The 15,329-nt window shown below is 49.0% G+C and overlaps 1 protein-coding gene across 1 annotated transcript in view; it reads right to left on the bottom strand.

The window, feature by feature from the left end:
• PCNX3 (pecanex 3) overlaps positions 1-15,329 on the bottom strand; it is a 46,543-nt gene that overhangs the window by 17,608 nt on the left and 13,606 nt on the right. Inside the window, exons 8-19 of the mRNA XM_060252375.1 lie at positions 15,092-15,261; positions 14,007-14,103; positions 12,798-12,933; positions 7,489-7,649; positions 6,357-6,510; positions 3,994-4,026; positions 3,442-3,613; positions 3,233-3,343; positions 2,513-2,604; positions 1,006-1,115; positions 647-752; positions 222-314 (exon numbers count right to left, since the gene is read on the bottom strand). Of these exons, the coding sequence (XP_060108358.1) occupies positions 222-314; positions 647-752; positions 1,006-1,115; positions 2,513-2,604; positions 3,233-3,343; positions 3,442-3,613; positions 3,994-4,026; positions 6,357-6,510; positions 7,489-7,649; positions 12,798-12,933; positions 14,007-14,103; positions 15,092-15,261 (1,435 nt within the window). The remainder of the gene's footprint in view (positions 1-221; positions 315-646; positions 753-1,005; positions 1,116-2,512; positions 2,605-3,232; positions 3,344-3,441; positions 3,614-3,993; positions 4,027-6,356; positions 6,511-7,488; positions 7,650-12,797; positions 12,934-14,006; positions 14,104-15,091; positions 15,262-15,329) is intronic.

The following is a 15,329-nucleotide window of genomic DNA, read 5'->3' as shown; positions in this document are numbered from 1 at the left end:
GGGGCTTGAAAGGAGCAGGCACAACAGAGACAACTGGGGCTCAGACGCAAGTGACAGAAGCCTCCATGCACGGGGCCGGCAGAACGGAACCACTACCAGCCTCGGCCACTCCCACACAAGGAACCTCCAGCAATACCCCAAGATGACACACAAGGGCCAGTGCCCTCAAATACTGGCCAGCCACCACCCCACTTCCGTGATGCCCCTCCTCTCAAGAGTACCTCAAGAGCGATGAAGACAGTGCTGGCACTGATAGCAAAAGTCAGGACAGCAATAACCATACACATAACCAGGTCCGAGTGAAGGATCTCCCTCTGGGGTACAGCAAGGGTGAGACAAAATGAGAGGACAAAGTGAGAGACTGGGACTTTGGGGGATGCACAGTCCCCTCATCTGACAGATTATCAGTCCCCTTTCCTCCTCCTCCCAACTAGTAAGTGTCTCTCCAGTTTCCCTAGGCTGGCCCAACTTCATAATACCTACTATTTAAGGGGGTTTTTTTTGGGGGGGGGAGCTTACTGCCCTCTGTCGGCTCCATTCCTACCATTAAGAGATAGATGAGGAATTAGATGCAGGGCCTGAATCCTGCTTGGAGCACCTCCCCCCACCTGCAGAAATTCCACACTCCTTCCCCAAAGCCCCTCACCAGAGAGCTGCGCAGTTTCTCAGGCAATGGATCCTTAACGCAGACAGGGGGGCTTTCCACATTACGGTTTTCAAACTCGGGGAACAGCTTCGTTCGGATCAAAGCCCTGTGGGGGGGGGGTAGAGAAACACCCTTGGTGAGACCCCAGAAGTTTTGTTTTTTCTCCCCACATACCCATCTGGAGAGTCCCTAGCAATTCTCTCCTCCTTCCTACTTCCCAGAGAAGAAAATATCCAGCAACGCACACCATTATCCTCCCACAGCCACTTCAGAAAAAAATTCAATCCAGCCATTTCTCTCTGAACTTATCTCCTCATAACCAACCCCCTAGACCCCGTTATGGTAGCTCCTCCACAGACCAGAGAACGGTGGGGTCACTGCTCTGGCGGCTCAGGTGATACGACAGAGCCATGAGGAGGCCACAGAAGACAGAGAAGAAGACGGGCACGTGCTGGTCTCCCCATGGTGCCTAGAGGATAACGAGAGAAAAGAGTCAGTCCGGTGTGGATTCCCCCACACCTGAACTTCTCAAAGCCTAACCTCAATGAATTCAGAAACAGGCAGTCCTAAAAAGACCCCTCAAAGACCTTCCCCCTAATCTTAGCGGCTTGTGGGGGATCAGACCAAAAATGCTATCAAAAGCCATCGCAGTTCCGCAGGGCCTGCAAGACTGAATTGTTTCAGATGGCATGACATCTAATGGGAGAGGGCTGCCACCACATCTGGATCTATCGCATTTTAGTACTAACTGCCTAGGATTTGCACGCATTGAGAAAGGAAATATTATATGCCTGAAGTAACACCATTGCAATTTATCTGATTGTTTGATTGTTTTAACATTGCTTATTGTTTATTGTGTATTTTATGTTGTTAGCCACCTTGAGCCTGCATAGAGTAGGCGGGATATAAATATAACGTAAATAAATAAATGTTATCTCATCCTAGCTCCGCAGCTGCTAGTAGATGTTATCCAGTTGTCTCTGGAAGCTCACAAGGTCCACCTGAAGGTGACAGCCATCTTGCAGTCCATCCTCAGCAGCTGGGACTCAAAGGGCAACTACCTCCAAATATGGAAGACAGGTCAATCAGTGGCTACTAGCCATGGTGACTAAAGGGAACCTCCACATTCAGAGACAGTAAACCTCTGAATATTGGTGTATTGAAGGAACATCAGGGGCAGGCCTTTGCCTCTATGCCTTGTTGTTGGACTTCCACATGGACTGGTTGGAGGTAGGATGCTGGACTAGATGGATCACTGGTCTGATCCAGCACGGCTCCTCTTATGTTCTTATGGGGGCTTCATTCTCAGCTGTGAATGTGAAACACTTATCCTTCACAGACGCCACCCTGAGAAAACCCTTTAAAATGGCTTCCCATCACTTTATCTTGAACAGAATTTTAAAAGTTACTTATGTATAGTGTACTTTTGTCTGCCTTTCCTGAGATTAGTGACCATGAAGGCCACTGGAGGCCCCCAAGTTCTAGCATTACAAGAAAATAATGTTTTCAAGTCTATGGTCCCACCATAGACTTTTGCTAAAAGACATAACCAGCCGGAGGGACATCTGGCAACTCCACCATCCACCAGCATCCCTTGGTTGGGCAAACTGAGGGGGGATTATTTTAATGAATGGGTGGAGGAAAGTGGTGTGGGAAGGACATAGAGGACCAGGAGAGAAATAAAATGCATGTAGTGGGGTGGGGGTGGAGAATAATAAGTGGTCCACTTCAACACACTCTCACCCAGTGACAAAAAAACAGTCCCTTCACAGCCTGGAAGTCAGCTGGGCTTAGTTTATAACTCATCTCAGTCCCATCAGACTGGCCTAGACCAATTTGCATCCACCACCCAATGAAGACAGGTACCTTGATGGCTCCAAGGCAGAAACCATATAGAAGGGAAGCCACAAGGATGCTGCGAAGGAGGCTGAAGAGGGCAGTGAGCGGGCTGGTAGCAGCTGAGAAGAGAAAGAAGGCAAACGCATAAACACCCTGGTTTTCTCCCTGTTGACCCACCCTTGGCTGGGGAAAGAATGCACAGCACCACCTGCTGCCCACTGTAGGATATCACTGGCTCTAATTTTTTCACCTTGCCTCTTGCATTAACACACCAACGAATCCCAACAGAGGCAAATGCAAGGTTTCTTCCACCAAGTGTCTACTGCCCACCTCCCCACTGGGGAGATGGAAGTCTGTCCCACAGGTAGGCTTCAGAGACAGAAGCAGATCACAGTAAGCCCTCTGTGGTCCAGCCAATGATGAGCAACCAGAGACAAATATAGTCAGTGACATTATTACACCATCCCTCCTCTAAGGACTTCCCAGACAGGACAACTGGTCCTTCCCCTTCCCTTTGCAACAATCCCGCGAGGCACTAATCCAAGGTCATTGGCAGAATGCAGATTCAAGTCCAGGTGTCCCCAGTCTTACTCCCAGGATGACCCCTGGGGACACCAACTCTAGAACCAACAATGGAGGTCCACACCAGTGATGCCTTTTGCAAATCAAGGAGAATTTCCATGCCTCAAGTAGAACCCAAGAGTTCTCTACCCCCTCCTGCCCTTCCCTTTGCCCCCCTTTTTGCACCTGTTCCACCGAAGACATGCATGTCCACCTGCTCCAGGAGATACATGAAACATGTGTTGACTTGAGGGAGGAGTCCAAAGAGGAAGATGACTGGGAAGCAGAGGGTGAAAACTAGGGGTGGGGGAAGGAGAGAAATCAAGTCAGAGACCACCAACACTTCACTGCCCAAGGATTCCGCAATCCTCCCGCAATAACGTTCAGTCGCTCACCGATAACCACATCACGAGCACAGTAGAAGAAGTCGGCAGAGAAGAGGGCGAGGCCATAGACGGCAACGGGAGGGAAGGGCACTGCACGGGCACACAGATCCAGCAGCCAAATCAGCAGACACGCCACACAGAAGTAAACAGGCCGGCTGTAGGCAATGATCCAGTTGTGCCCCTGCCAACAGAGGGTGAGGCTGTAGAGCAGGGGCCGTGCCTGCTTTGTGTTGGGCACAGTGTTTAAACATAAGTCACAAGCAAGGGCCTGTTGGGAAGGCAATACTGCATTCCTGCTTCTCAGGCCATGTCTCTAGGGCATCGCTAAAGACAATGAGAAACACCTGATGCCACCTTTGCTTAGGAGTTGCTCATGATGGGGTGGGGCTGCTTGCATGGCCCCTCTGTGGCTCTTGGATGCAGAGAAATAGCTTACAAACAGTATGCCAAAAATTCTCTGGATGAAGGCGCTCTCAGCAAAGGGAAGCCCTTCCCCTCCACTGGGCTACCCACTATCACCCCACAGTATCAAGCCCACCTAAGCTGCAGTTGGATACTTACATGCATCGGAGAAGCAGCGTCAGGTTGCACGCTCTGTAAAATAATAGATGAATAAATAAATAATCCCCAAAAGGAGCCAGGAGGCAGTAGAGAAATCAGGTCCCTGCCAGAAAGCACTTTTGGTGCTAGTAGAGAAAAGCAGTATTGAAAATTCTCCCAGGACAGAGTGCTACAAGTTGGTCAAACAAGAGAAAACTCCAGCTCTGGGGCTGCAAGCCAAGGTGCAAATTAGCTGGGGGGGGGGGGGGGCTGGTGGCAGGAAGAGGTGGCATTTGAAGGGGAGAAGAGCCCTAACTCTGCCTGTTGGTTTTCTCCTGCAACTGCTCTTCTCTTCCTTAAAGACGCAATACTTGAAGGGCAGTCAGCAAGTCAGGACTGCAGAGGGAAACTAAAGCCCCTTTTCTCTGACCCACCTCTCCTCCCTTGCCCCTGTGCATTAGGGGCAAAAATAGGGTAAGGAACGCCACAAACCAACATCCCAAGTTTAAAACACACAAGCTTTATTCTAAGGGGAACACCTGCAGCTTCATCATACCAAACCAAAACCCTTGGTCTATCAAGGTGTCTCTTGTCTGCCTGACAGTGACTATCCAAGGCAGCAGCCTGAGGTTTTCCACATCACCTGCCACCTGGTCATCCACAGAGCTTTTTCTTGGGGTGGGCTGTTTTTTACATTTCACACATTGCATGGGAATCTTAGCAAACGACAAGACTCTGTTCTCGTAACACGGCCTCTGCAACACATGTCACTGTGCCTCAAGAGACCAACTAGGTGGGTCTTCTTTTCAACCAACTTCCAGAAGAAATGCGGGCCCTGCGGGACTTAGAGCAATTCCGCAGGGCCTGCAAGACCACTCTGTTTCGAATGGCCTTCACAGACTAGACCTGCTAAGGAAGTTCGCCGTCTAGGTAATAGCACAAAATAATTTTACTGTTTTAGAATTTTAATAGTTTTAATTAATTGTGATTTAAAATGTTCTTTTGTATTATGTATACTGAACTCTGTTGTTAGCCGCCCTGAGCCTGCTTCAGCGGGGAGGGCGGGATATAAATAAAAGATATTATTATTATTATTTCATCAACAACACCAAACTGATCAGCTTAAATATGAAAGACTTTGCTCAACGGATGCGGGAGGTATTTGGAAATATATTTCCCTCTTCCAACACTGGAGGAGGTGGAAAGACAATTTTAAGGTTCTTGCAATAATACAAACACATAACCAAGTTTGCATTTCAGAAGCAAAATGCTTCTCAAAAAGCACTTGAGTATCAATGCCTGTTTCACATCGATCTGAACCCAGTCACCATCAAAACATTGTACGTCTACATCACTTACATCCACTCAGTTCAGCTGACTGTTAATCCACCTAGGCATTTGTACAGTTCCCTTTGAGAGAAGACATCTGTGTAAAGCGGCTCCTGCTTGGTGACTTTAGCTACACTGGTGACCACCCCTTCATTCTTTACATCAGGGAAGTCGCTCAAAGAGCACAGTGAGCTTTTGCACTCTCTGTGATGACCCACAAACCACTACAAAGTAAGAACTGAGGCCCAGCAGGAGCACATGACCAAAGCCTTTGTCTACCTCTTCTCTCAAAAGCAGGGCAAATGTAAGTATGGGGAGAGACCATCCTCACTGCACGGGAAAGGACCAGTGTTCCCTCTAAGCTGAGTTAGTGAGAGCTAGCTCACAGTTTTTTTAGCCTCTGGCTTGCACATTTTTGCCTCAGCTCAGGAAGGGTGGCCCCAAAGCGAACTAATGTACGCAGCAGCCAAACTGCTCACGCACAACTTTAATGCCAGTAGCTCACGAAGCAGAACTTTTGCTCACAAGACTCCACAGCTTAGAGGGAACATTGGAAGGGACCCCTGTACATAAAGGGCATGTAAAAAGGACAGAAGTCAGACCCACATCTGGGGCCAGAAGGCATCCATTCAAATCCAAAGAGATCAAGGCCAAGGGACACCAGAGAATGCCACACTGGCTGGGTAGCTTCTACTGCTGATGGGTTCCAGCTCCCCAAGTGGCAAAGGATGGAGTTGGTTGTGGCCTGTCCAGGCAGCAGGATCACAGGTGTTGCTAAGACACAACAGTCCAGGATACACTCTACTATTTTTTTAAAGGACAGGCTGTAGCCTAGAGGCAGAACATCCACTTGGCGCACAGAAAGTTCTAGGCTCAATGCTGGGCATCTGCAGATGAAAGGACCAGGCAGTAGGAAACATGAAAGGCCTCTACCTGAGATCCTGGAGAGCCACTGTCGGTCTGAGTAAACAACACTGACCTTGATGGACCAATGGTCTAACTCAGTATGAGGCAACCTCATGTGTGTTTTTGTTTTCAGGAACAAAAGGTCTCACCTTCAGCAGGGAGTACTGGCAGCTGGCGATGACCACGCAGAACTGAAATACCCAAATATCCCGGAAGAAGCCCTGAAGGAGAAGCAGATAGCCCAGAAAGGCTACCAAGCTCACCAGCGACACCACAAACACATTTTCTGCCACCTGCCGGTTCCTGGAGAGGCAACAGAAGAAAGCACAATAGTGAATTGTTTGAACTACCTAATACAGAAGATGACAATTCCAGGATGCCTGCAATCCACACCTTCGTTTGTTCTGTAATTAAATGGTAGAGCCAGCTCTGGAAGCCCACGCAGAGTGCTGTGCCTTGCTTGCTATATGCTGATAGCATCTGGGAACAAGGCACGGAACTTCCAGTCACACCCAAGACCCAGCACAAAATCCTGCAGAAACTGCTGATGGGAGCACAGTGATAAAGAAGCTCCAGTTCATATGAGGATACATCTTTCAGTGTTTCTATTGGGATCAATGGTTGTTTTGATGGCTCTGATACTACCCCCAAAATGACTGTCAAGAATCAGGGGTGGCTGAACTGCAATTTGGGAGCCACGTGTGGCTCTTTCACACACATTGGATGGCTTTCGAAGCCCACCACCTGTCAGCCAGCTTGGAGAAGTCATTTGTCTCTTTAAATCACTTCTCCAAGCCAAGCCAGCTGGCAGCTTTGAGAATACATTTAAAGTTAAAGTTACTGTCTTTTGACCTCTTCCCTCCCCCCATCTATTTTCCTCCCTTCCTGTCTTGCAGCTCTCAAAATCTGACATTCATGTCTTGTGGCTCTCAAACATCTGACGTTTATTCTATGCGGCTCTTACGTTAAGCACATTCAGCCATCCCTGGTGAAGATTCACCCAAGTGTGCAATATGGAAATTCACAGCTCATCTGGCAAGGCACATCTAGTGGAGTTCCAGTTCTCCAAAGCTTTGGAGAGGCTGAGAAAACCAAAAGCAATGGAGAACCATTATCTCTCCAGGCACCCTCCCTCCCTCCCACACACACACACTTTGGAAATGGCGAGATCTTGAAAGCTTCGGCTTGTGCTTCCATGCCTGGCACTATGCTCGGAGGATGGCACAGGGAAACGCAGACCTGCCTGGGTCACCTAGAGCAACAACTTGGTCAGGTGCTTACCGATCCAGCAAAGCCAGTAGGGCCAGGCGGTCATAGCGCACACGCATCCAGTGCCCAGGGAGCACCCAGAACTTGTAGTATTGGCGTGGGTGGCACTTGTCCTCAATCATCAGTGTGTTCTCCTGGGATTCATGCAGTGATTCTTGGTCCAGCAGGTCAAACTGAGGAGGGGAGGGGGAAAATCATCAACAGGTGTAGCAACGACTCATTCACTGACCTCTGGGTTTCCATCCCAAAACTCAGGCACAGGTTGCATGCCACAGTAAATCTTTGGTTTCTGGAAAAACTAGCTCTCATGGTAGAAAACAGTCAAATGCTTGAAAGCACAAAGAGATGAAGGGTAGGCAGGGACAGCAAGACAAGTAAGACTAAGCATGGAATGGAGAAAGCGGAAAGGAAAAAATATTATAGAATAAGTAAGCACTTCTTCACTTAAAGGGCAATTAGCTGGTGGAATGCAATGCCACAGGATGTAGCGACATCTACACTTTAAAGTATGTCTTCTTTTATAAACTACCCTTAAAAGCTTTCAGAAAAGAGTTGTGGTGGTCTGCAGCAGAACCAAGTTAGATTCAAGTTCAGTAGCACCTTAAACACCAACAGTATTTTTAATGCTCTTTAGCATGGAGAAACGTCGACTGCAGGATGACATGATAGAGGTTTACAAGATTATGCATGGGATGGAGAAGGTAGAGAAAGAAGTACTTTTCTCGCTTTCTCACAATACGAGAACTCGTGGGCATTCAATGAAATTGCTGAGCAGTCGGGTTAGAATGGATAAAAGGAAGTACTTCTTCACCAAAGGGTGATTAACATGTGGAATTCACTGCCATAGGAGGTGGTGGCGACTACAAGCATAGCCAGCTTCAAGAGGGGGTTAGATAAAAATATGGAGCAGAGGTCCATCAATATAAATTTTTGGCCACTGCATGATACAGAGTGTTGGACTGGATGGGCCATTGGCCTGATCCAACATGGCTTCTCTTATGTTCTTATGTTCTAATACAAATGTTTGAGAGTCTAAGGTCCGTTCCTCAGATATGACTTGGAATGGAGATTTCTTAATCCTTCTGTCTCAGTCAGAAGGGTAGAAGGGGTGTTGTTATTGCAAAGATGGAACTCAGAATGCAAAGATACAATGCATACAGTAATTAGCACTAAAAATGAATATATATTTTTGTGGATTCAAATGGGAAGCTGGATAGAATAGATCCAAATGACAACTGCATCCTTTCATCTTGAACTATATCCTTCATCCTCAAGGCGTGGGGAAACAGACTCCACAATTCTGAATTTTTATTGTTCTTATGTAGATATGATATTTTATGCTTGCTGAAAAACATGGCCCCAGAGGTCCACCTACCCTCCAGCGATATCATGCTTTACAGTAACAGCCCTTAGCACCTGTGTTACTCCCTATTCTCACCAAATTTTGCCCCCCTTCAAAATATAATTATACTGGAACCTCACTTTTTTTTACATTTGTTTTAACAATTTTGAAAGTATAATATTCTCTTACTCCCTAACATTCTGCATATAAGATAAGAAAAGGAGTAAAATACCAACAGGAGCCCCAGTAACACTTGGAGAATAAAAACTTTCTTTTCTTTTATTTATTTATTCGATTTACGGTATATCCCGCCCTCCCCACCGAGGCGGGCTCAGGGCGGCTCACAACATAAAATTCAAACAATCGGTTTAATAAATAGTAAAATACATTAAATAACTTACAAAAATTAAAACAATAAAACAGAGAAATAGTCAATCCGTTTGGTGCTATTCTCATAACCTTCCTTCAGTTTTTAAATCCCAATCAGTTATCAGTTTTTAAATCCCAATCAGACAGAAGAGGACCGTCTTACAGGCCTTACGGAACTGTCCTAGGTTCTGCAAGGCTCTCACCTTTTCTGGTAGCTGGTTCTACCATCCAGGAGCTGTAGTTAAAAAGGCCCTATCCCTAGTTGACTTCAGGCAGACCTCCTTCGGCTCGGGGATAGTTAGCAGATTTTGAGAACCAGATCTAAGCACTCTCTGGGGAATATATGGGGAGAGACAGTCCCTAAGGTAGGTAGGTCCTAGGCCATATAGGGCTTTAAAGGTAAGAACCAGCACCTTGTACCGAACTTGGTATATTATTGGCAGCCAGTGCAGTCCCCGGAGCCCCGGCTGAATATGCTCCCACCTAGGGAGCCCTAACAATAGCTGGGCAGTGGCATTCTGCACTAGCTGCAACTTCCAGGTTCGGCACAGGGGCAGCCCCATGTACAGGGCATTACAGTAGTCCAACTTCGAGGTGACCGTTGCATGGATCACTGTTGCCAGGTCGCCGTGCTCCAGGAAAGGACCCAACTGCCTCGCCTGCCTCAGATGAAAGAATGCAGACTTAGCAGTGGCTGCGATCTGGGCCTCCATTGTCAGGGCAGGCTCCAGTAGTACCCCCAGGCTCCTGACCCTGTGCACCATTGTTAGTGGCGCACCGTCAAAGGCCGGTAGGGGAATTTCCCTTCCTGGACCCCGCCAAACCAATCAAAGGACCTCTGTCTTCACTGGATTTAGTTTCAGTCTACTCAGCCTGAGCCATCCAGCCAGGTCCAGATTTTCTGGAACACAGTCAGGCTGGCCATCCATCAGTAGATAGAGCTGGGTGTCATCGGCATATTGATGACAACCCAACCCATACCTCTGGGCAATCTGGGCAAGGAGGCGCATGCAGATGTTGAACAACATCGGGGAGAGCACTGCCCCTTGAGGCACCCCGCAATCAAGCATGTGTCTCCGGGACAGTTCACCTCCAATCACCACCCTTTGTCCCCAACCAGCAAGGAAAGAGGAAAGCCATTGTAAGGTCAACTCCTGAATCCCCGCGGCGGCGAGACGGCAAGTCAGCAACTGATGGTCGACCGTATCGAACGCTGCCGATAGGTCTAACAGCATCAGTACCACCGAGCCACCTTGATCCAGGTGCCGCTGAAGGTCATCCATCAGGGCCACCAGCACTGTCTCCGTCCCATGGACTGGGCGGAAGCAGGACTGGTGGGCATCGAGAATGGAAGCATCCTCCAGGAAGCTCTGTAACTGCAACGCCACTGCCCTCAATAATTTTACCCAAAAAGGGTAAATTCAAGACCGGCCGATAATGTGCCAATTCGGCCGGGTCTAGTGTCGATTTTTTCAGGAGAAGGCGGACCACCGCCTCTTTAAGAAGTGCTGAAAAGCGCCCTTCCATAAGGGATATATTCACGATATCCCGTACAGGATATCTGAGCTTCCTCTGGCAAGCTTTAATAAGCCAGGAGGGGCAAGGGTCCAAAACACAAGTTGTAGGGTGTGCAGACAAGAGGATCCTGTCAACTCATCTAGGCTGAGAGTACTGAAACAATCCAGAACACAACTGGAAGACAGGCACGGGGCCTCGAGTTCACATACTGTCTCCAATGTGGCGGGCAGGTCGTGGCGGAGCGATGAGATTTTATCTGCAAAGAAATTTGCAAAAGCCTCTCACAGCCAATCTCCAATTCCTTAGAATTTAGTCTGCCTTGTGGCAGCATTGTAAGAGTCCGAATTGTATTAAACAGTTGTGCTGGGTGCGAAGTTGCAGATGCAATCTTAGCCGCAAAGTATGTTTTCTTTGTGGCTTTGACTGCCATCTCATAGGACTTCATAAACTATCTATAAGATGTTCTAGGTGCTTTGTCTTAAGTACGCCGCCATTGCCTCTCTAGTCGTCTGAGTCCTCGCTTCAGCTGCCGCAACTCCTGGTTATACCAAGGTGCCGGCCTGGAGCGGGGGCGGAGAGGACACCAAGGTGCGATCTCATCAATGGCTCTGGAGAGTCTATCATTCCAAGACTCCACCAGGTCATCCAAGGAATCGCCTGGAAGCCAGGGATCCCGTAGAGCCATCTGGAACCATTCCGGATCCATCTGGCTCCACAGGCAAGCTAAAATACGCTTGCCGCCTAAACGGGCTTGGGGTGGGACATCCACACGAGCCTTGAGGGCATAGTGGTCTGACCATGGCACTGCTGCAGCAGTAATATCGCCCACTAAAACTCCCACCGCGAAGATCAAGTCTAACATGTGCCCCGCCTGGTGACTTGGCGTTGTAACAATTTGGGAGAGTCCTAGTGTCACCATGGATGACACTAGGTCCATCGCCTGACTGGAGGTCGCGTCATCAGCATGGACATTGAAGTCACCCAGGATTAGAAGTCACCAGGATCAGAAGCCTTGGGTACTCTAATGCCCAGCCTGTTACGGCCTCCATCAGGGACGGTAAGGCACCAGCCAGTGCCTTAGGCAGTCGGTATACCAGCCAGATTGCCAACCCCTCCCCAACATCCCATGCCAGACCGGCACATTCAATACCCTTGATCTCCGGGGCCAAGAGAGCCCAGAAGGAGTAAGCTTCTCGTATGAATAGGGCCACCCCTCCCCCCCGCCTGCTAGTCTGTGACTGGTGAAAGACCGAGTATCCTGGGGGGGGGGGCCATCTGCGAGAGAGCTACGGTCTCACCATTGCGCACCCAGGTCTCGGTCACGCAAGCCAGGTCCACCTCCTACTCAATCAGGAACTCCCGAAGGGTATAGGTCTTATTATTTATGGACCTGGCATTGCATAACACCAGTGACGGAGGTGAGTCATTCAACCTGGCTCCACTACCTACCACCGTTGGGATGGAATGCAGGCTGGAAGGGGGTCGAGCACTATCATATCGCGGCCCTCTTCCCTTATTATTCTGCCTGCTCCCACCATCATACCTTCCCCTCCCCAGGAGTACTGGAATCCCCAGGCCAGCCATTCCTGCCGGTGTCCACCACAGCTTCAGTTGACATAAACTGAATTCACCGTCCGACTCCCTCACCAACCCTTCCTTTCCCAGCCAGGTGAGATGGGAGAGGTCAAAATCTGCAGGGGTTTACTACACTACAGCCCCATAACCCCTCCATCCCTGGTCTGATTGTCATGTTCTCAAAAAGAAAGCCTGTATCACAGCAAAGCTTCTTAAACAGATACTGCTGTTTCTCTCCTTGCCTTCATCTGCACAGAGCCAGGTATGAGTTCAACAAGCACAATGACAGCAAACACAGGTGAGAAAAACTGCAAGTCTGGCACTTCCTGCGAAGCAGAATTCAGGCTTTAAGTGCAAAGGGAAGTGCTGGAGTTTTAGACTGGCAGACTTATTTTTAAAGATCACACCAGCAGTCTCAGTGCTCCCAGACCTGATTAGGACTGATTCCACGATGGAAGTTCCATCGAGACACTCTTCAGATCTGACCCACCATGACCCTGAACTCAGGGGGTCTCACCTCGGGGATCTCCAGAGGCACCCTGCGCACTTGCATGCCCTGAAGAACCACAGGCCGTGGCTGCAGCAGCGTGAGGGCGGGAGTTCCTTCAGGCACCTCTGCAGAGTTGAAGCTAGAAGAATGTGAATGTCTGTCCCTGCCAAAGCAAACCACAGGTGAAAGGGCAGTAATCACCCAAAGAATGTCCAAGGGAAAGCACCACACCTCAAAGACAGCATGGCCACTGGACAAAGAGGTCCCCACGGATAATAAGCATTTCCTTTGTACTTTGAGCTTTTCTTACAACCTCTGAAACCACAGATTTAATCACACGTTCCACTAACAAAAGGCTGAAGTGAGCTGAGCAAAAGAGAAAGGCCTTGAAGAGGCGAGGGGTCCAGTTACTTGTATTTAAATCCTGCCCCCCCAACCCCATTTCTACTGAGAAAGGAAACAGTTGAGACCAAAGAACTGCCCGTCCACCCATTTCCAGGACACTTCAGTCTGCCACGCAGCAGAGGACTTGTTTGCTAACTATTCATTCCGGTATCTAGTTCAACCCCTCCCAAAGGCTCCGTCTAGAAGAAAACCGTAGATTTATACCCCACCCGTCTCTCTGAATCAGAGTCTCAGAGCAGCTTACAATCTCCTTTATCTTCTTCCCCCACAACAGACACCCTGTGAGATGGGTGGGGCTGAGAGAGTTCTCACAGCAGCTGCCCTTTCAAGGACAACTCCTACAAGAGCTATGGCTGACCCAAGGACATTCTACCAGCTGCAAGTGGAGGAGTGGGGAATCAAACCCGGTTCTCCCACATAAGAGTCTGCACACTTAACCACTACACCAAACTCTCAGAAACTGTGACAGATGCGAACTCTGGGACGACATCCTGCAATTTCACTAAATGTGGTCCAGCTTGTGGAACAAAAATGGGGTGAATGGCACAGAAGTAGGGAACACTGTGTTCCTCTGCTATGTAAATGCAGGATTCTTTGGCAAAGTAGAAAAGCATGCCAAGAGAACCAGAGGCTTGTACCGCATCAGAGTTCCCAAAAACTTGGTGCAGTCCTCGCCTTGGTAGGGCATCTTCTTTTGGCTTCTTCATCACAGAACCAGGTATTAGTCAACCACTAGGCTGGGAGTGCTTCACTCCCTTGCCTAGAGCCCCTTGGTTAGAGAACGGCATGCCTGGCAATGGCTGCTTAGAGCTCAGACAAAGGAGGCCTCACCAGCCGCTGTTGGTTGCGTGGTCCACTCCAACCTGCTGGCTAATCGGGTTCTCGTAGCCACCCCCTGCCATGCCGAAAGTGTAGGAACGCCGGACTCCTGGAGGAGAGGGAAGAGAAAGGGTTAGCATGCCACAGATTGCTACAGACCCCTTCCTCTCCAATATCTCCAAGTATAACCAGCCACTTCAACCCCAAGAACCAAGAAATGAGATTCTCTCTAGTTACATGGGTGAAATGTGCACAGTACAAGATAATTTTTTTAGGAAAAAATACTAGTGTGGAGTTGGGATTACTGAGTGCATATGATTTTTTACAACAGCAACTACAGGAGTTTTTTCTTACAAACGTCACCAAATGGAAACCTGTGGGAGACCTGCTCAAAACAAAGCTACAGAATGGGGCAGCCACGCAGCAACATCGGGAAGGTCCTTGGAGATCTACAATGCAGCACCTGCCACAATGCCTCTAACCCACCTCCACGCATACCATTGTATCATTTCAGCAAACCCTTAAGCACAGTCCAACACCTGCTCTGTTTACATTGAAACAGGAGTTGAAGCAAGGAGGGAGCAGGAACACAAGAGGCTGTGCATTTCTACTTCTAAGCCCCTAATTCATTACCATGCCATGCTTTGTATTGCCCCAGCTAGCCTGATCTCATCAGATCCTGGAAGCCGGGTAGGATCAGCCCTCAGTATTTGGATGGGAGACCACCAAGGAAGTTCAGAATTGCTAAACAGAGGCAGGCAATGGCAAACCACCCTCTTGCCTTGAAAACCCTACAGGGTCCCCGTAAGTCAGTTGCAAATCGAAGGATCCCTCCCTCCAAAAAAGTTCATTACCCTCCCCCCACTAACCCAGGGTGCGTCTGTCCAACAGAGGAAAGACTATTACTTCTTTCTTGTTTAGAAAAATGGAGCATTCTGGGAGAGCCTTCCCTCAACTGAACGGGAACAGAAAAAATTCCTTCTGTTGGGGGAAATCTTCTCCTGCACCTGAAACATACACAGGTGGTATAGCAGTCCACTCACACAACATCTGCCTTGGCCACAGCGCAGCCTCCCCCCCCCACCTCCCCGGCTCACCACTCTCATCGTAGAAGTAGTGCACGGCACCCTCGGAGGTATCGTCGAAGTTGCAGGCTTCGTGGATGGCGCCCCGTGGCAGCAGGAGGGAGCTGGCAAACTGCAGGGCCGAGGGGAGGGTGAGAGCGCGGGAATGCGACGAGGCCCGGCCCCGTTGCAAATCCTGTAAACTACACAAAGGGAGGGGGGGAGGGATAGTGAGCAGCAGCTCAATGAAAAAGCCCAGGTTGATTGAAGA

This window comes from Heteronotia binoei, chromosome 1 (genome assembly GCF_032191835.1).
Source record: "Heteronotia binoei isolate CCM8104 ecotype False Entrance Well chromosome 1, APGP_CSIRO_Hbin_v1, whole genome shotgun sequence".
In the NCBI taxonomy this organism is placed as follows: domain Eukaryota; kingdom Metazoa; phylum Chordata; class Lepidosauria; order Squamata; family Gekkonidae; genus Heteronotia; species Heteronotia binoei.
Note: the sequence above shows the minus strand (reverse complement) of the source record. Positions and strands in the feature narration are given on the sequence as shown.